The sequence below is a fragment of the Oncorhynchus mykiss genome, chromosome 13, assembly GCF_013265735.2.
Source record: "Oncorhynchus mykiss isolate Arlee chromosome 13, USDA_OmykA_1.1, whole genome shotgun sequence".
NCBI classification, from domain to species: Eukaryota; Metazoa; Chordata; class Actinopteri; order Salmoniformes; family Salmonidae; genus Oncorhynchus; species Oncorhynchus mykiss.
In genome coordinates, this window is record NC_048577.1 from 34085125 (window position 1) to 34106489 (window position 21365).

The window sequence follows — 21365 nt, forward strand, 5'->3', positions numbered from 1 at the left end:
CCATTGAACGTGTTGCAGGATGCTGGGCTGTGAAGCCACATAGACCAAATGTCCTACAATGGCTGCCGCATTATTGTTCATATCGCCCATTGTGTTCTCAGCGCCATTTTGCATCAGCATGACAGCAGCCATGAGCGCCGTTACCTCAGTCATTCCCTCATGCTACAATGCTAGCTAAAGTAAGCTAAGATAGTTCGGCTAGCCTACCATACACCAAATTCCCACCAAGCTAGGCTAGACAAAAACAATAACTTGGTCCACACATTGTGTTCTTTATCAGCTCTTGATTATGACGATTTATCTTGGCAAACGTCTTTACCCAAAACGTTTTATCATATGTGTTGTGTTCATTTTTTGCACATAATTAATTCACAATAAGAATGCATTTACCCCAGCAATAGCTTATTGGAAGATAATGAAAACATTTCAATAATATTTAAAATCGCAAATGATTCGTTTTGTACCTCGAAATCTGAAACCAAAATGCAAATGATTCGTTTAGTACCCCGAAATCTGAAACCAACGGGTTATACAACCTTTGGAGATTTCATGTGTTGCCCTACAATTGATGAAACCATCACAACATAATTGTGTGGAAATAATATTAACGACAATAATAATATTACTTATTATTATTATAACACGCTGCATTTTGAACATATCAACTCTGCAATAGCAAAATATGCATTTGCCAAGACCAGTAACAGATATTTGGTAGACCAATACATCTCAAACAATCCCCATTTGCAATATTTCTGTATTTTTCTTGTCTGAAATAACTGTTTGAATTATCATCTATCAAAAATAATTGCACTTTTCATTTCCTAGTAACTACATAATCAAAAACACTTAGGCCACATTATAAAAGTTTGTTTTTATTTCAACTATGAAAATAATGTACAATAAATAATTTGAAATTTACTATTAAAGAATCTCAATAAATAAACTAGTTCTAAAACTCATCAACGGGATCACCGCCCGTCTCGAGAGAATTTCTAAAAGCAGTTCAACTATCCTTTAGGCCTATATATCTGATAGGCCTTCATTTCCTGAGAATTAAGCGATTGAGCTGCACTGAACAGTTTTGAAACATTAAGGAGACAGTATAGTCTATTACTGTAACTGCCAATTAATACTGTCAGAAAACAAGAAGGCAATAAATACCTGAAATTTGAACAAGGGGAAATCCGTATGTGATTTCGATGGAGTAAACCAAAATTATAATGCCAGGAAAGGACATAATCGCTCCTTTGCTATCTCAGGTTCTATGTTATCTTCAAATTAAACCCAGGAATCTTTTTCATAAATGTGTTTCAGGAATGTTGCCGAGAAGCATTCATACCATTGTAATACGGTGGGACATTCTCCTTAATTCGATTGTTCTGTATTGTTGTTGTTGTTGTTGTCGTTAGAACTGTAAATGTTGTAAATCTATTGTACAAAGTGTGCTTGTAAATAAGTCAAAGTCCGCCTCGGAGAAATCTACCGGGCTGTCGAGCGAGCTCTGCAAGCTGGGCGATAAAGCGTCAGAAATCTGGAGGCAGGAATCAGCAGAAAAGAAATTCAAATCGGGCAGGGAGGAGGCGTCCTGCTGCTCTGAAAAAGAATGATCCGGGCCAGATGCGCCACCGTCGCCCATTGTTGCGGGGTTATCTGCAGTGGGCGTTGGGAACCGGGTCGACCGCACAGTTGTGTCAGAGACTGATGTGGGCTCCTGGCAGCTCAGCTGGCCCTCCTCAGGCGTGGGCTGGTTATTGTCACTGCTGTTCGTGTAGGAGGCTGCCGAGTTACACGTCTCCCCCTCAGACGCAGCCGAGCCCGAGGCTTCCAGTGGCTGGCTCGAGTAAGGCGAGGAAGCATCGGCACCTTCCAGGGGCTCGAACCCGCCGGGGTCGCCCTCTTGGCCTTCCCTGTGGTGTGTCGTTTGCCGCTTGTGCTTCATCCTCCGGTTCTGGAACCACACTTTGACCTGTCTCTCGGTTAGATCCAGAAGGGCAGCTATTTCCACCCGCCGGGGCCGACAGAGATATTTGTTGAAGTGGAACTCCTTCTCCAGCTCCAGTAGCTGCGTGTTGGTGTAGGCAGTCCTCAGCCTCCGGGATCCGCTGCCGTTGTCCAGTCCACCCTGCGCCTCTGCAAAAGCCCAGACATAGAACATAAATAAGTCCAAAATAGCAAGCTAATAGGGTTGAGCCTAGACATTTGGCACGCAGCTACTGAAAACCATAAAAATGAACGAGGCGTAACAAAATCTCAATAGGCCTGCCCCACGTGCATTGTTTTCAAATGACTGCAGTGCTTCTCTGATGTCAGTGTATCAGGTTTGCAGAGAACACGCGTTATTCCTCTAAACCCCATATTTTGTTTTGTCCCATTGCCTCCACATTATATACTGACGTCCAACATGACTACCCCAAACCTCGAGACATGGTTATGAATATATATCATTAAGACAGCACTGACACTGACTGCGATTAAATCGTTATTCCAGGACAAGTTTTGCAATCGGTATCTTGAGAAAGGTAACTTTATCAGCAAGAATACACACACACACACACACACACACACACATCCGCATTACGCATAGAATATCTGACACATACAGGCATTACAAAGACTTAACAATATAGCTAACATATAGCAGATTATGTGTAGGCTATATCAATGTTTATATGCCTGACATCAAATCACGCAATGCAAGAAATGTATATGTTAGTGAAATACAAACGAAAATGGTGTAATAGATTAGTAACAATAAGGATTATGACGGGAAATAGTTCATTCAAAGCAACACTGCAGCATAATGCAGGTCTCTGTGACTCCTCCATACACACGACACAGAGCAGAAGGGCACTCATATTTCAGAAATAAATGCATGCTACTTGTCCTTTTATTAACATCAACATGAGACAAAAGCCCTGCAACAACGATTGCGAAAGATGAGGCTTCCGTAGCTGTTTCTATGAGGTGCAGTATAGACCAACATGCAGTGGAACCATGCAAATAAAGAAAATGGAAAAGAAAAGAAACATCAGGAAAAAATGAATAGCCTAGTCTTTTACATCATGTACCGACCTGTCGGTGATTCAAGTCCTGCAGTGGCGTACCCGGAGGATGCAGGAGAGGGAGAAGAGGAGGCTACCGTGGCATTCCCAGATTTGGGTCCCTTTTTCGAGGATTTCTTCTCTTTCATCCAGGGGAACTCGTGTGCCAGCGGGCCAGCCGTACTTGCCGGCGGGGCTGGGCCCTGTTGCGGCTGTGGCGTCCGAAGCTGGAGGCCATTGGAGGTTCGCTTTTGGCTCCTCGGTCGCGCCTGGCTGCTTGTGCAGGGACTCAGGCTGGGGATGGTGTGCTCGAAAGGAGGAGGAATTACTGTCGAGTCCTTGATTGATGAAGTTTGAAATGACTCCAGGACAGCGGGAAAAGACGTCAGGCACTCTGCAAGGGAAGGCTGGCTGTTTATGAACCCAATCTCCCTCTCAAATTCAAAATTCATAGTTTATCCTTGTCCACAGGCGGACGGCGAGATCAAAACGAGCAAAATAAAAACAAAAACGCGTGATTATTAGCTCCCCGCTGTCCCGTATTTGCGGGCTTTAATAATTGTGTATATTGGTGATATTACTAGCGTATGGGGACCTTGGTCTACTAAACTGAAGACTATGGGCGAAATTGCAGCCAATTCCTGGTCACATGACCAGATTCAACCAATGGAAAGCCGGGGCCTGGTGGCTAAAGAAAGCATTATTTTCAGCAAATGCTCAAAAATACCATAAGATTTTGGTTTGTGTTAGCAGGGGGTATTATATTCGAGAGAAAAAAAGTGTTCGGTTGCCAACTGTCTCACCTCGCTGTTTCGAGTGGGAGGTTATGTGAGGCCCTTCATGTCAAACAATGGAGATCTGCATGCAGATATTCTGCCTGGACCCTGGTGATGTAATCCAGTAAAACGTGGTTATTGTTAAGAGCACATTTACAATATGGCAAACGGGGTGTTTATACAAAAGAGGCCCATTAATCTTAAAAGTTTGACAGGAGTAGCAGACTTAAGGTAAAAAATAACTCCACCCAACCTAGATGGGAGATGTCTCAACAGGAGGCTGAGATTCGCTTGGTAAAATACTGAAGAACGGTTTCCTAGAGCCTAGCATGGTGCAGGTTAGCAGCCTGCATGGTGTAATGGTAGACTGCTATATTTTTGTTTTCATAAATGGAAGATGCAGAGTGAAGAGAAAGGTCTGTGTGTGTAAGTGTATAAATTATATTATGTTATCTCTCTATAACTGCTAGCCTACCTCTTTATCACCTTGCGGAGAGATATGCTACTAAATTATATATTGTGCGTGTGTCTGTGTCTGTGTGTGTGAAATGGTCCTAAAAATATGCAGCCCAGCAAGGCCTTCCACTGACTGCTAGCTAGGAGTTTTCTCTCACGGTGTAAAAAATGGACGGCTTGTTTACTGAGCCGACTGACTAAAGTTCACAGCGAGGTCGCGTGTACAACTGCGAATCCTAGCTTCTGAAAAACTAAAAATTTAGGCCGTGTTAACACTAATGCCCTATACGAATTTGTGTTTGTTGATAAACAATGCCATAGTATATTGCGTCTAGGTCACATGTATTGATATTGAAGGATGTTGTAGAAGTTTAAAGCGGATAGTAAGTAGCTTAGCTGCTAGGATATTTTTGGAAAAGTTGAATTTGTGGAAAAAAAAAGAACTGCGGTGATCAATCTTTTCCCAGGCAAAGCGCTTGACAGCAACCAGCCTCAAGAATTATTCTCTTTCCTTCAAGATCGCAACAAAGAAACGCTCTCTCTATCCCCAGAATCTAGACCTACTGATTTTTACGAAAAAGCCAGTAGTCTAACAACCCAAACGCAGGCCTTAGAATTGTTTTCCATTGCGCATTAAACCCTGGTGCTGAAATAGGCATCAGCATTATCTCAAAATAGAAGAAAAGGACCAAGATTGCCGGGCACTATTCGACTCCATTTGACTTGACTCTAGGTTTTAAAAACAAAGACGGGAGAAATGTGCGTGGGTGTTTGGCCCATTTAAAGCTAAATGCAAAGCAGCGAGTAGGCCGCGTTTCTCCCATATATGCACGATGTAGAATATGGAAAGGAGGTCAGAAGCACGGGCTCTCTTTGCTTATATTGGAGCTGACTGTGCAAAAACTGGGACAATTTAGGAGTATTTCTCATCATCAGGAATTTCATTTCCATTTTTTATGACTATTTGTTTATACTTTTGAATGTGGTTTGTTTGTGCCACAAAAATCTTTACGCTTGCCAGAACATGGACTTGCAACGTTATTTGTTTATTTATATATTTATTTTGGGGGGAATGTGCTCTTTCATATTTGGAGTGTGGTGGGAGTGTGCTTTTTTTACTGCCTTTTTTTTTTTTACAGCTAAGCGAACAATTCGAAAAACGATTAACAGACTTAACTACCGTTTAACAGACTATTAGCTAGGCTATGTGTTGTCTTTTTATTTTTCATGGTGGGTGATTAGTGTTTTCACACATTTTACAATTAGGCGTAAGTTGATTTGATCATTTTATGACAAGCCAAATGTGTTTTGTAGCATAGAATAAACAGTGTGTTTTATTACTATTGTTATTATTACCATTCTGTTGTTAGCGCTACTTGTGTTATTTATGTTAGTACTGCTGTATTAATCAACTTCCTCAGTTGCAGTTAGTTTTAGCAAGAGTATTAGTCTTGATGGTTGCCTTTCAATATTTAACAGCATCTGAAAGGGAACTTAATTTCCCTGAAACGTCAATGATAATGAGTATTTTCGGTAGCAATGCAAGCTGTTAAACTATATGTTCTTGCATTTAGGTATAGGCATATTCCAAAATCTGTGATTGCTTATTTGCCAATAAATTAAGATTTCTATGAAAATAAATGTTATTTTCTATACGTTGATTGTCTTCATACAGTAGGCCTACTCTCGTTAAAATTGGATTCAGTATATGAGGTGATCAATGTGTAAATTATGTACAAAACCATTTTGCTTTTTGGCAAAGATTGTGTTGCCTTGGACCACGTGACCAACCCAAGCGCATACCCGAGGGCTCTTTCAGTCGTCTGGCACTAGCACGAGGAAAGATGCTCCCAAGAAGCTGTGTGTGTGTGTGTGTGTGTGTGCGCGCGCGCGTGAGCGCGTGCGTGCGTTTTGCCTGAAAGAGAGAGAGGGTATAGAGCCAGCGAGGGAGCAATAGAGTTTGTGCACGTGTCTACTATACTGATGAATACCTCTGCGTTTTTTAGCAACTTTAAAAGTATGGCCCCCCTTTTGTCTCAGAAAACTTGAAATGACCACATAGAACTGAATAACATAACATTTTATTAAAGAATTGTTCAACAGACAACTCTTAACAATGAAATAAAAGGAGCTACAAAGGACAAAGGAAGTTCTCCAAAAGTGTTTAGCTATATTTCGTCTAATTCTCGACTATGCAGGAACGGTCTGATTCCGTCCTCGCTGACCCATGTACAAGTCAAGACATTATTTACGTACAAGGGTAACATAAACGATTTATTTCTAAAATACAATAACTAAAATGTATTCGTTACAATGACAAGAACACAACGTCTTTATAACAGGTAAATACTAAAAAATTACATTTTTTCTTGATATAAATACATGGGGGATAAATAATACAAAAAGAAAGTATTTAAACTGGCTATAACAAATAAATATATATTTATGAATGTTCACTTGAACATACATTGAGAAAGACGCTGATTGGAGGTCTTCCGTTTCCAAAATAAGATGTATTTTTCCCTTAACCATCAAAATGTAAACTCTAAGTGCAACAATGATGCCCAGACGAGAAAGCATTAGTGTAAACCTACACTTCAGCTTGGTTCCTGGACATGCATTTTGTTCAAATATACCCTGTTTCCACGTTAAGTCAAGACATGAGAAATTGTGAGCCTTTCGCATTAGTCTTGGCTAATGTAAGTGAACCCTATAGATTGAACGAGAGAGTGATAGAGAGTTGGAAGAGTGAGAGTAGGGAGTGATAGAGAAAACGGAGAGAGAGTGGTGAGGGGGGAGAGAAAGGATGGGGCAATGAGCGTATCATAGTTGTCAAAAGAGTTCTCAACTCCTTTTTACCCTGTGATGATGATATAACAGCATAACAAATATACATTTTATGTCCTCGCGTGTGTGTTTGTGATTGTTTATGGACGTTAGCTAGCATAGCATAGCATAGCAATGTGAACCCAAACACCATAAACCCAGTGGGCCTACGATGCATCTGCGTGATGCTAAAGGAGCTCTTCCCTTGAAGCCACAATGTTTGGCGAGGACATGTAAAAAAAAAAAAAATGTCACTGCACAGTGGGTTAGTGAGACATTTCCAAAGAGAGGTAATATGAATAAGGGAAGTAATCGAAAACAATCCAGTGGTTTGCTTGCACCAATTGAAAAATGCATATTGACGTCAGTCAAGCTTAACCATTTGTGCTGACTGCAAGGACGCAGGCTAAACATAAATCCACGTTGACGTAACATGTGTTTCACCGAGTCAAAAAGGTCTGACAGTAATACCCCCCCCCCCCCCCCCCACACCTTGTTAGCTGTCCATTAAGCCCAACTATTACTATTTAATTACTTGTTTTCGAGGGAGAGCTCCATATTCAAGGAAATAAACCGCTAATCAAAACGCAATTCAAGTGAATGTTACTAATACGCACAATGATAAAGACAACAGACAATACTTTTTTGGCCATGGCAAGAAACCACTGGATCATATTTTTGTTCAACCCCATTGCAGCGTCCCATGGGTTAGTTATTTGTAGTTGTAATTTTAGTTTTTTCCCCCAAACCTGCTACTACAGATGAGTTAACTTGGGAGCTTCCTGGATTCTACCCTGAGAAGGATGGTGGGCTGCCAGCTCTGTGTATGTCGGGTGGGGGTCGCACGGTCCGTGGTGTTGGCTTGCTGACATCTGCGTGGCACCGTTGTAGTCCATGTTCCCAGCCTGGTGGTGTGGTAGATGATTGAGGCCGTACATGGACGGCCCAGAGGTGGGCATCGACTCCACGTAGTTTCCTCCCACATACACGGGGCTGCCCTGCATGTTGGGAGTTCCATAGTTGCCACTGTTACCCTGTAGCCCGTGCGGGTCGTATTCTGGTGCTGTGTTGGCATACTTCTGTTGGGAGGGGCAGCTTTTCATGGGGTTTTGGTAGGCTGAGGACATGGCATAGGCGTTTTGATGGGACTTGTTAAAAGATGGCGGGGAGGGGGCGTCGTAGTTGCCTGCCATGGAATGCATGGAGTTCATGAAGCCAGCTGAGGACTGCATGGGTAGGGGTGGGCTTCCGGTTGGAGAGGGGCCCCCTGATGAAGAGCCCAGCCCTTTACATTTCTGATCCTTTTTGTACTTCATACGCCGGTTCTGGAACCAAATCTTGATCTGGCGCTCGCTGAGGTTGAGCAAGTTGGCCATTTCCACGCGGCGAGGCCTACACAGGTAACGGTTGAAATGGAACTCCTTTTCTAGCTCCACCAGCTGCGCGCTCGTGTACGCGGTGCGCGCTCTCTTTGAGGCTGCGGAACCCGGGGGGCTTTTTTCACCTCCGCTGCTCTCCGCTGGGGTGGGAATGAAATAAAACATAATTACTACATGCGGAAATTGAATGCATCATTTCCTAATAAAGCAGAGGCCAGGAAACTAAACTTATCCCCTTTATATTAGTTGTCAACACTTCATATCTTTGGCATTTATTAAGAGATTCGAGACCCTACATTGACCGTGTACATAAATTGCATCATAGACAAAGCCCACAGCCAGAACTGTAGCCTTCTATATTTGAAAGTGCTGGACATGAACTGTTTTCACTTCAATTGTGTCACACGTATCTGAGGTTCAATTAATGTACATGCATTGGTGTGTTTGTGTGTGCGTGTGTGTGTTTGTCTGTCAATATCTTCAAATCAATCATCTTTGACAACCTACAGTTTAGATTAAGCATTGCTCTTAGCTGCAAATAAACAAGCACATTTGGATTCCAGTCTGATGAAAAGATACACAGTATATGCCAAACACTGCCATGTTTTCATGTAATTGTTTCAAATTCTCATCAATAAAGGGATTTACTGCTTTAATAGAGATCTCAGTTACCAAATTAATATAGTTATGACTACAGGGCTTTTCCTAACAACCTAACTAGGAAAAAAGCACAGGCTTTAAATATATAAATAATAAGATAGGTCTTTAGATACAAATCCATGATTATGTTTTGTAACTGTATTGTAATTAAGCTATCCAGCTTTGAATGTGTGTTAAAGGGGCATGAACAAGGTAAGGGGCATTGGGGAGGGGGGCACACACCGTTAGCTGAACTTGCACTTGGCGAGCTGTTTTTTTGCTTAGTATTCTGCCTCGACTCTTTCATCCAGGGGAAGATCTGCTTGTTGAGGGTGGGGTTGGTGGACAGAGTGTACGTCTTGGGCGCTGATTTAGCGGCCCCACCGCTGCCTCCCGGCTGCTGCGCGGTGGCACTGCTGCTGGTGGCGGTGGCACTGCTGCTGGTGGCGTTGGCGGGGATGACGGGAGGGGACACCTGGGGGGGAGGTTGGTGTTCAGGTGGCAGGCTGGGCCGCATGCAGCTGCCATTCAGCTCTTTCGTCTTGGCATGCTGCTGGGGAGGAGCGCTGTTGCCACCGAGGGACTGCAGCGAGCAGGCGGACCTCTGGTAGTCGCCTTCGAGGTGAGCCGCGGACTGGAAGGCCGGTTGAGGAGCATCATAGCCGAAGCCGTTGGCCCCTTGGTACGAGTAACCTCCGAAAAGCGTCGAGTTGTCGTAGTAGGTCGTTTTCTGCATTTCCAAAAGTGGAGTTACCGGCTACCAGGGTCCTGACGACCTTCTGGAAGAACATTGGCACCAGATGTCACGTGACGGTCTCTTTCCAAAGGCCTCTTGGAAGCTGACCTGAAAGGTTATAAGAAGCACATAATAAGAAAGGCGCAAAATAAATCCATCTTCTACCGCTGAAAGGCGCCATGACATGAATAGCGCTTTCCCACAACACTGCTTGCAGATGCCGTGTCAGGCCACGGTGCACTGGGTCTACTCTATCTCACTGTGAGCAGCACTCCCCCTCTCCTAACTCTCTCTCCCTCTCTTTCTCCCTCTCTCTCACACACATACACACAACTGCACACGAACACAAACAACATCCAGCCAGTCACTCTTTACTCGCACCTGGGAGCAAGGACACGATTGTCTTCAAGATGTTGTCCTTGAATAAATAACGAATATAACCTCACAAGTATGTGGTGATTGCATTGTTTAGGTAGGTATAACCCATTATTTGTGCATATTGTCCGGATTTTCACATTAGAACATTTTGAATAATGTTTCAGCGTTGGCCTTTGTTATTTCTACGACAATAAAACGTGTTTTCGTTATAATTGTTTTTTTCATTCATTGAAATTCGTTTGAATTGCTATAGAGTGATGTGTTCGTTTTCATACGCAGGTTGCAAGGTTGTTTGTATTAAAATACTATCCTAACATGTGTTATGGTTGTAATAGAAAAGTCATATGCATTTTCACAATGGAAAGATAAAGACAGAAACCTTCTGCGTAAAAAAGGTGCATTTCGGTGTCAAAAACAAACTAGGCCATATAATGGCTTTTATTTTTGTTTGCCTTAATTATGAATGAAAACGAGCAATATACAATTAGTGATGTTTTTTTAAATAATTGTCTTAAAATGCTGTCTGTAAAATGCTCTCTAGCCTGTGTAGAAAGCTATGAATGGGCTTTTGCCTTGTTGTTGGAGGGAAATCAGTGCATGTCGCTCTTAGTTCAATTTCCTGTCAGTTTTTCTCAGGTTACACAATATTGTATTTGGGCAACCATTAAAACCCAGAAAAACCGGCACTTGAGACTCTGTTGTGAGCGTTGCTGCACGTCCCAATAGAAGAAGAATGAGATAGGGTCCCCGGAAGCTTCAGGCGAGTTTGATTCATAACCGTAGCTCGGCCAAAGGACTATAGCCCTTAAAAAAAGCTCCAGACCTTATATGTGCTAACTGCTGGGGTGGTCAAAAGGGCAGTGTGCGTGGCCCCTGCCAAGCACCATAACGCACCTGGGATTAATTTCGTTTGGATGCTTGAAGACAGAGATAAAACGTTGGAAAATAGGTTTGAAAGGACCATGGAAGCTTTGAGGATTTTTTTTTTTGTAGCAGGCAGCCTTCAGTTAGAAAGCCAACTAGCAGGTTCACTTACATATAAGTCAAAACAAAAACACATGCTTTGTGGTTGTGGTTACACTTGGTATTATAATGGCAAATTCCCCCACATAAACACAGTCAAAAGTGAATGTAGTTATATCAATGAAATTGTTCTATTATTAGGATTTTTTTCATAAAGATATGGACATATTTTGTTATCACCTATTAATATCTGTTATAAATGACCCAATAACCTACAATTACAAAAATGGTAAACAGATGACGAACATTGAAATTATATAATCACTAGAAAATCCCTGGACAACAATAAAACAATACTATTGCCTAAACATAAAAAACACAATCTGAATAATCCACATAATAACCATTATACACATTTAAGGCTAAAATCAATTACCCATAAAAAAACAAGATAATGCTTACATGCTATTCCAAGAAAATACAAAGCTTGTTTTCATAAAGAAATAATGATTCTTATTGTATGCATATCCTTTGTGAGACGTATAGCTCATCCTAATAATATAGGCCTACCCACTAAAAGGACAAACACAATGGAATATGGAGACATTCTCCAATTTGAATAAAAAAGATGTGTAAGAGGTAAGGAATAGGCTAAATGAGATGAGAGCAGTGCCATGTCTGAGAGAAGGAAGGGGATCCTGGGCTACAGCTTTAGGACACCAACTCTCACCACGTCACAAATGTCGCTCATTTATCTTTCCAGTAGACGGCTGGAATCCTAATTATTTTCTCTAAGGAATTGTTCGAGGGAGAGACAGAGAGAAAGAAGGGGGGGGAGGATGGCTACAGGAATAATAGATATTAAATCATATCGCAATGCCATTAAATGGAACACGTAATGTCCTGGCCTGCTTGTAACACTAACACAATAACGAACTTTCCTATAGATTCGCTCTAATAAAATTATGGGGTCCAGAGCGAATGGTGGCTGGATAAAAAGCGATCCCATACAAGGACGTCAACAACAACAACATGGAGACGAGTTAGACATCAGTTTGGGTGTCCAATTTGTATTTTAGCAGGGATAAAATTACAAATGGCGCCGGTAATACACACACATAAAGATGCATCGAGACATGTGTTAGCTCATTTACAGATTGAAAAATGGCAATTATTGCATCAAAACAACACATGAGTAGTGCAATGGTCTCTCATGTAAAGCCGTCGTCATTCGCCCATTGCCTTGCTTCAATTAAAAACAATAGGCCTTTATACGTCTGAATGGCACGTCATACGAAAAACACTTTATCAAACCATTTAGAAATATGACCAGATAGAAAGCAATTTGAGATTAGTTTAGCACGGCAGTCCAACAACATGGGGATCCATGCCTCGGTACTAGCTGAAAATAAACGCGTACCCATGTCTGAACACCAAAGCCCACGAAAACGGATAGCCCAAAAATGATTTCCTCGTTGCTTTGTAAATAAATATAAGAGGGGAAAATGAATCCGTTGGAGAGAGATTCTAAAGGAAAAAGGGGGGGGGCGTCGTGGAAGGAAGCATAAAGCATTGTGAACTCTTCTTGAACCGCGATTGGAGTCATATGGTCATAAATCACCGGGACACACTCTCCGCCATTCACAAACTGATAGCCTATTTCAGACCAGCTTACCTTAGCCTCTGACGAAGGAAGCACGGGCAGGCATCATATATTTTTCACATTCGGCCCCGGTGCAATCAATAAAACGGGAGCTCTCCCCTTCCCTTCAAAAACTCGCAGTGAATGTAAATCCGCCGGTATCTCGAGGACTGCTGCCCCGAGCCTGAGTCCGGGCGCTCCTGCACGGATCCCCTCGGCTTGGGAAGGGGGGAGACGGTCTGGCATGAAAGATCTGAGGAATGCTAGGGGGGCTGCGAATGGACAGGCAGCAAGCGCCTGGCTGCCCTGTCGACTGGTACGCCCTGCTCGCTGATAACAATGGCCTCAGATTTCCCTTTCTCTCACAGCGCAAACCTTAACATCATAATCCGAGCAGAGCCGCAGCTCGCCGCGAAATTTCCTCCATTGCATTTCCCCCAATGCGTGTGTTTCTCTCGGCGGTTATTCTCGCTCTTCGTAGCTATTTCGGTGGGTTATTGTATTGTCAACACAAGGCCTTGGTGCAGCTATTTGTATATAGCGGGGTTGACTTGGAGCGCTAGTCGCGGCTGTTAATCCCCATCAAGCAGCATCACCAGTAAAAACATTATGCTAATTGCAGACGTGCTGGACAGGACAGGGGCCTACAAGCGGAGAGACAGCGCCAGTACTTTTTGATTCACGTGTTTCCTGGTTAGGTGTCAAGCCAAGGTAATATTGTTAAGTATATGAGCGGAGCCTCTCTTTTTTACTCCACTGGTGCAGCCTATATTAAATGACCAGGAAGTGGGTTTCCACAGCCGGCTCTCGCTTGGCTCGCGGCAGAAACCGAATTTTGCCTGTATTGTTAATGTTTCAACACATCTCTCCCAACACACCCAACTAGTGTAATAACTAATGCGAAAAATAGAGGCCAGTGCAGGGCTCAGGGAACAGACAACAGGCGCGCTTAAAACGAGGGAGGGGTGTAAAAACAAATCAGTTAAAGGAGAAAAATAATAGAAAATCTGTGATATTTAACAGCTAGGACGAGCCGGTGCTACACAAACTTAGAAAAACTTCGATAGCGAGTCCATGTTAAAAATAGAAGAAAGGGCTTCCTGTGTTTTTACTGTAGGCTATGTAGGACTTTAACACCCAACGGGAAGAGAAAAGTAAATCAGCAAGAAGGAAAACTGAGAAGGAAACGAGGAGAGATCAACGGAAATGAAAACACGCAGCCGAAGGTGTTTTACAGGTTATTATATTCTCTCTTCACTACCTCTCACCATCTCTCCCCCTCCCTCTTTCTCTCACTCTCTCAATTTTTCAGTATCTTCTCTCCCCCTCTCTCTCTATTTTTATTATTCAGGACACTACCCCCTTCGTTTATGGCTACGTAAGATTTATGACTTCTACCACACAGGACTAGCTGTAAACAGCCACTTTATAAAGATGCATTTCGCGTGGGAACTTGAATAGAGAGGATCACCAACGACGTAGGAAGAAGGTAGGAGACAAAAATGTAGGTGTCTGCAACTTTTATCTGTCTGACATTGTTCTGGATTTGCAACTACTGCTAAATGGACAAATGCAACCCACTTAAAAGATTACTAATGAGCTAAAAACCCAAACGCTCCAATATTTTGTATTTACAACTGGTATCCATTTTCACGACTAAGCACATACCGGGGGAAGACAAGTTATTATTTCTGAGTTATGGCAAGAGAAGAGTCTATACCAACATGATTTGGGGGATTACAACATGCCGGTGCTTGTTAGAAGATTGAGGGAGAGTATTTTCGTTATTTCCATAGGATGACAAGAGATGCGTCGCCTTCCTGATACTTTGGAGTTGGCTGAGTCATGGATATACTATTTCAACGGTGGAATATGTGGACAGATGTTGGGATGCAAGGTTTTCCTTTTTCCTGCAGTGAACATTGCAACCAACATATTACATAAAGAGACTACAAACTCAGTGATACATTTCGTTGGGATTTCCTGTTTTGTTCATGAGGAGGATAGCTTTTTAGGTGGAAAGTGTTTTGAATCTGGTGTATTGTCTTTTCAAGGGTAAATGCTTGTGTCGTGAATACGTCATCGAGTGTGAATATATTTCATTTAAAATGTACTGAGCGTTGTCTACTGTATTCATATGACAGACCCCTTACACTGAAAGACATAGCCTATCTATGTATATATATTGAAAGTTTTCGTTTTCCATTTGGACAAAAGGACATTGCCACCTCTTTGCCTATGTGAGTTATCCTATGATTCTTCTGTCACACATGTTGTAAGAATAATGCTGCTGCATGGCTAATCTACATAACGCTACACCCATACATTCATCATCCATAATATTCCCCCCCCCCCCCCCCCCCCCCCCCCCCACAGACACACACACACACACACACACACACAGATATTACACTACGGCATTCATTGCATCATCGAAAGAAGAGAGCACAAGCACACACAAGGACACACAGGCACCACCATTTTGACAATGATTTTGATTAATCTGTGGTGCTTTATGCATATAAGCAAAGAGATGTTTATTATTATTATTATTTTATTTAAAAGCTCAATTGAAAAGCTCATACTTATATTCCAAAGCCTCAAAAATATATCACAGGCCATTCTCACGGGCTGCGTGCCATATTAGAGAACATTATGATACACTCTTGGCCTAGGAAATGTTTACCGATTGTGTGAATGTCATATGCAGACTCAATCATCACTGTTGAATGTATGCAATGAATGCATACTCCATTCCAATAAAACATATTTACTTTCAAATATTTCAGAGTACGTTTTCTCATGTAAAAAAAGTATTATTATTTCAATGGGATAATGAAAATATTCATCGAATAGGTCACATTCAATAGCACATCCGTTTTTCACTCCTATTCATAAAAGCGAACAAATAATCATGTGCAATGCTTATATACTTGTAATAGGGTGACTTACCGGGATGATGTTGTTTCTTATAACTGAATTGTATGCAAGAATATTGCTTCCTGAAGGCTTGAGGGAACTGCGGGGGGGGGGGGGGGGGGGGGGGGGGGGAAGAGAAAGATGCAATCAAAGCAGGTCGTAAAAAATCCAATACAGTGCATATGACCTCTTGTCTACAAATCGAAACACACGGGCAACCTGAGAGTTTACCACAGGTGACAGATATCGTTAACCTTAAATTATTCCCGTGGAACCACGGAATAAATGCAAAACCAGAGGAAATAATCCAGAGTGTTCTCAGGAGCCCAATGTATTGATTTCAATTAACTATCAGACTACATAACATATTTCCCATGATTTATTTTGGAGATTCTGTCATCTTGCGCAGTAGGCCTACATATGGAGCAAGTCAATCAATCCACACGACAGTGAGGTTCATGTTGAATAAATAAACAAAAATCTTCCCGCTATGTTAATACACGGGAAAGCAATTGTGTGGATATTGATGTGATGCTATTTTCCTTCAAGGTTGCTCGTGTAGCAAGCATGAATGAAGAATACATCAAAAATCATCCATAATAAGTAGGCTAGTTGTTGCTATGTTGACAATTACTAATTTATTATAAATGAAGGAATTAAATAATAGCCAACCAATCAAGGCAATAGGGATCAAAGTATGTTCTAATGACAATGATACTCTAATAGCCTAATAACAACAACAATAACAATAATATCCATAGGCTAATAATAAGGAAAATAATGAACACAATAATAAGGGGGAAAAAATTATAATTATTATAATAAAGACAGCTATAAAGAAAGTCGCAATAAACGAAACAGTTCAACGAATGAAATCGAAAATAAACGAAAGTGTAGCGCCCATTGAGAAACACCGTAAATAAAAGCCCCACCATTCTGGGAAAATGATCCCAAAGTCTAGGTAAATGTAGCACTATATCCAGTTTCAGAGTAAAAGTAGACAGAAAATGGCTTTATCCAGAGACAGGGCCGGAGCAGAAATGAAATCAAATGGCCATGATGGTCTGCATAGTAGCTCTTATTAAAAGTGGAATAAAAACGTTGGACGCTCTCGTTTGCCGGCTCCTGACAGCTACCCCAAACACATAAATCAAAACGAGGATTCCCCGACCTCCCCGACTTTTGCGGCCTATAGCGATATAAAGTTATTTATTGCATCCCCGCACTCACGCACAGCATTGGCTCGCTTCCATTCCCGTTGCCCCGGTTTTTACTCCACTGCTACCCTGGTAGTTTTGAAGATTTTCAGCACCGATAGCTCGCTCGACCCGGAGCCGTACTGGACTAACCTAAAGTTACCTACAAAGTGCAGGGTGCTACAGCCCCCGCAGCCAGCAACGCTGCACGCTCAGAACAAAGGGAGGAGGCAGCTACAAGCAGAAGAGCTGATGAGCCAATTTTTTTTTTTGTGGAAAAAGGTTGAAAGAAGCCACGGGCGAGGAAATTCTGAAGAAATGACGACTAACAAAGCACTAATTCAACGAAAATCATCCAAAAGCCTGGCATGTGCTAAGGGCTATCCGAATAACGTAGACAAACAACATAGGGATTTGGCTGGTTCGTTTCTGCACCGGTTGCAACAAAGGGCTCCTGCATAATTTATCAAAATGCATATTAAGTGGATGCACAGGCATTAGGGGAATGGGGAATGCTTGCCTACTTGGTCATTTTCTATCAAATCTACGCCAATGATCAAATCCCAAAGCCCTGTAGCTCCACACTAGAGCTCCAGTACACAAATAGTTTCTCTCCAACTTTATTATCAAGTTTTTTTTTTCTCCCCCCCCCCCCCCCCCCCCCTCTCTCTCTCAACACTCGGTTAGCGGTCCTTTCACCAGCAAGGGTCTGGCCATGTTTCCCTCACACCCTCCGTGGCCATTCGTTTACCGAAAAACGGTTCTCCACCATCACAACTTCTACGTGCACCATGTTGATGAACACGAGCTGGGTGCAAAACAACCGAAATTAACAGGCATGCAGCGGGGCTACATCTCGATGTGACGGATTGGCGTTCGGTTTTCCAAGTGACCTTTGCGTTGAAGAGCAATAACTCACCAGATTAATGATCAATCAACGGAAGAAGTCTACTTTGGAGTCCTCTCTTAATGTATTATATTTATGTATTAATCCGGGCCTTGCTGTCCAAGGCTTTCAAAGAGCCCGCGTGGGCTTCTGGAAGTCAGCGAAACGCCGACATCCCATTTGTTGTGTAATTACCAGGCAGTTGTTAACAGCAGAGTTAGTGACTGGGCGAAAACATAGCCAGCAAGCAACAATAAGGTCCTTTCCAAATCCAAAATAATGCCCCAGTATCATGCGCTCACGTGATGCGCGTAGATCAACATACTCTGGTTTTGATATAATTCTGGCTACTCTTCATCCCTTGTTTGGTGCCTCCAAAACGACGGAGAAATATATTTTCCTTCACATTTTCCGGATTGGTTGCTTCTCTGACTTTTGCCCCATTTTGCAAGGCACCACCCACCCCAAAATTATATTTTTTCTCCCAATTTCTGGGAGGGTGTAGTTTTCATCGGGTCCATTCGCCGAATTCCGCCACCTTGAAATGCAATGAGGTCTAACGACTGGCTTCCCAAATGGCAAATGACAAATTGTTCTAAACGACGAGAGACATGATACATCTTATTTTCCCTCCCATTCTGCCGGATGACATGAGACTTTCAACACCATGGACTTAGTGAGAGAGACCGGTGAGGATGCGAGGCCTCTGCCTCCAATCTTTGGGTGATAAAAGGGTTTTCTGCACTGCTCACTGGGCGACTGGTGGAGCAAGGGGGCATGGTTTTACACCCACGCAGATAGCCCTCTACTAAAGATCTCCGGATTACAATTCAACTCCCATTTGAGGCCCGGTGACCTGAGCGTTATGTCTGTATCCCGTGGAGCTAGTTGTGATTGCGCAAGAGAACCTACGCAAGTTCAGAAGTGGTGTGCTAGTGTTTGAATAAGAAACATGGGCAAATGTGTTTATGCAATATTAGCTCGTTGTGCTTTTAGAGGCGAATGTCATTAGGTCACGTTCTTATGGTGGCGTTATAGCTAAATGTACCAAGTGTTCATTTCATTTGTTCACCTCATTTGTTGGAGGTGCGAATGGAGAGGGAAAGGTGCCAGTGGAGAGGGAAGAAATGGATGCCTTGCTATGGCATCAGTGCCGCTGACTTCTCTGCATATGATGGACTTGAGCTTATTGGCTTTTGGTTGCAGAACATAGAACATCTTCATGTTCTACATTCTCAACAAGGAATCCACTTCCATCAGCTAGTTTCATTGAGAGAGCAGGGTTAATCTTTATGAGAGAAGGGCTCTAGGTGGTAATCTTTAACCGGGAATTCAAAGAGGACACTGACTTGGAGACGGCTGGGGTAGGGGGCCTTATAGGTCACAGGACCCTTTCTGTCCTAGGGAACTAAAAAAGTGTCCACCTCACCAATATGTGAGGATGGGGTGGTGTGACCAGGCTTTTAGTGAATGAATGGTTAGATTTAGTCCTACCAGGTTTTACTGGAACCTGGAGCTATTTTCAATATAAAAACGACTTAAATTGAACGGTTAGATTTTAATAGTACCTTTTTGACATTTAATATGCTTCAGAGATGATGCTAATGATGGTTGTGTTGCGGAGTGATCCAAGGCGTCTTAAGCAGATGCCACTATAGCAAATAACTTGCATAAAGGTCATATGGACGCTATCCGCAGCTGTCAGATATTATATACTGACACACAGTAGTTTTACTTTCCCTTTTTCCATTGGAGCTTGCCTATATTGTCAGTGATGTATGATAAAATCAATTAAATCATGGCCACTTAGACTTTTGTGGTTTCATTCAGTTTTCCACCCCATGACGCACAAACTGCCAGGTCATGATTTCCACGGAGCCATCCAGCTAATGGTTGATATGCAGTACAGCCTATAGACAAAGTGAGTCTATAGGAGTAAATGAGTTTCATAGAAGTATAGTGGTAATGTCAAAACATGGTCCTCGTGTACTGAGATAACCAATGGACCAGATTAAAATCAAAGTGTATTGGTCGCGTACACAGTTTAGCAGATGTTATAGCGGGTGCAGCGAAATGCGTATGTTATTAGCTCCCAGCAATGCAGTAGAGTGTCAAACAGGTACACAAATAATGAAATAAAATGGTAAAAACCCAGAAACAACAACAACAAGAACAACACAGGTGTCCCACGTATGTGGGTGTCTATTGTTTGGTTTTCCTTTAAGCGCAACTACTTATTGTACGTTGAAGAAGCTAGAGTTGGCATGATGTTCGTGTTGGTTCCTATATAGTTGCAAGTCCACGTGCCTTGTAGCTCGTGTTTATCTCGAGGGTCGTCTAGATCATGCTTGCATAGATAATGAGTTTACAATGTGCACTTGTAAAATGGCAGTTGCCGATAATCGGCTTACAATGGTTTTACATTGTGCAAAGTTGACATCTGCATGTAATAGTATGATTTCATTTACTGCATCTCTAACACCATTTATTTTTCATATTCTTGTAACATTAGCACATGTTGTTAGTGAGGTTGTGCGCCATATGCCTTTTATCTATCTCAATATTTCACGGATTGGTCATTTGGAATAGAAACAATATATTTAATCGACTCGAAGTATTTGGAGTTTGCAGATGTACAGACCGAGACGCATGGGAAGCAAAATTATCAATTACGGTAAAGGCTCACAGAGGGCCTCTAAAATGCCTATCTTACTATTATCAGTGAGCTCTCGAGGTCCTCTGAAGTCAACATGTTCTATTTTACTAGAACACCTATTTTACACGCCTAGAGGTTAGCAGTTACAGTATGAAAGACAATATCTTTCAATTGCCCATGAACCTCCAGGTCGTGTTAGAATTAATAGCGCTAATCTACATTACTTCACATAGTCTAAAACGCCATTTGTAGGTTTGTGTGGCGCACAGGTTGTTCCACAAACAGCAATAATGAAAATAATAACAAAGAGAGCACGCCGCGATGGGCTTGATAGTACATTTGGATTCCCAGGGAGACAGAAAAGCCGAGGCTAGTTTGGGAGCAGCTAGAGTAAGCAATCCTTTCACACGGTCATAAATCAGGAGCACATGCATCTTCTTTTTACACCTAGCCATCAGATCCATTCACCGCTCACCCCACACCGCGAGTCCCCCACTCCACTCTCTAAACATTAGATGCACCGCACTTTACGCAATGAGTAAACTTTTAAATGGGGGTGTGGGAGCCCAGATATTAATGCTTGACAGAGAAGTAGAACGAAGAAGAAGGGGGACAGGCAGGGAGAGGTACAAAAAAATGCACTGAGAGGGAGAGAATGGAGAGCGGGTGAGGGAAAAGAGAGAGAGGGGAGCGAGTCGCCCTTTAGCCCTCCTCGGTTACCTATTCGAAGGCATCTGTCTTCGGCTATTCGAAAACACAAAAGTTTGCGAGCTCAGGCACACCCAAAGATGGTTCACACAACGGATAATTAATGACTTGTCTACAGAGGAGCATAGAACACTGGGAAGAGCCCAAGCATCCGGCGTCAG

At 42.5% G+C, this 21365-nt stretch overlaps 2 protein-coding genes across 15 annotated transcripts in view; both read right to left on the bottom strand.

Moving 5' to 3' along the window:
* Positions 1–838: 838 nt before the first annotated feature.
* On the bottom strand, positions 839–5877 carry LOC110486165 (homeobox protein Hox-B2a). The gene is made up of 2 exons (XM_021557578.2): positions 3076–5877; positions 839–2133 (listed from the first exon to the last, which is right to left on the bottom strand). Exons 1-2 carry the CDS (start codon positions 3494–3496, stop codon positions 1409–1411), a joined length of 1146 nt encoding a protein of 381 aa, XP_021413253.1. The 5' UTR covers positions 3497–5877; the 3' UTR covers positions 839–1408.
* A 463-nt stretch (positions 5878–6340) lies between these two features.
* The window catches only part of LOC110486166 (homeobox protein Hox-B3a), a 57248-nt gene continuing 42223 nt past the window's right edge, over positions 6341–21365 (bottom strand). For 7 of the 14 annotated variants that reach the window (XM_036940827.1, XM_036940824.1, XM_036940825.1 and 4 more), the window contains 3 exons: positions 15792–15858; positions 9364–9964; positions 6341–8621 (listed from right to left, as the gene is read on the bottom strand). In XM_036940827.1, the coding sequence (XP_036796722.1) occupies positions 7858–8621; positions 9364–9856 (1257 nt within the window). In that variant the 5' untranslated portion in view covers positions 9857–9964; positions 15792–15858 and the 3' untranslated portion in view covers positions 6341–7857. The other 7 variants (XM_036940832.1, XM_036940831.1, XM_036940833.1 and 4 more) reach the window with 7 other exon arrangements.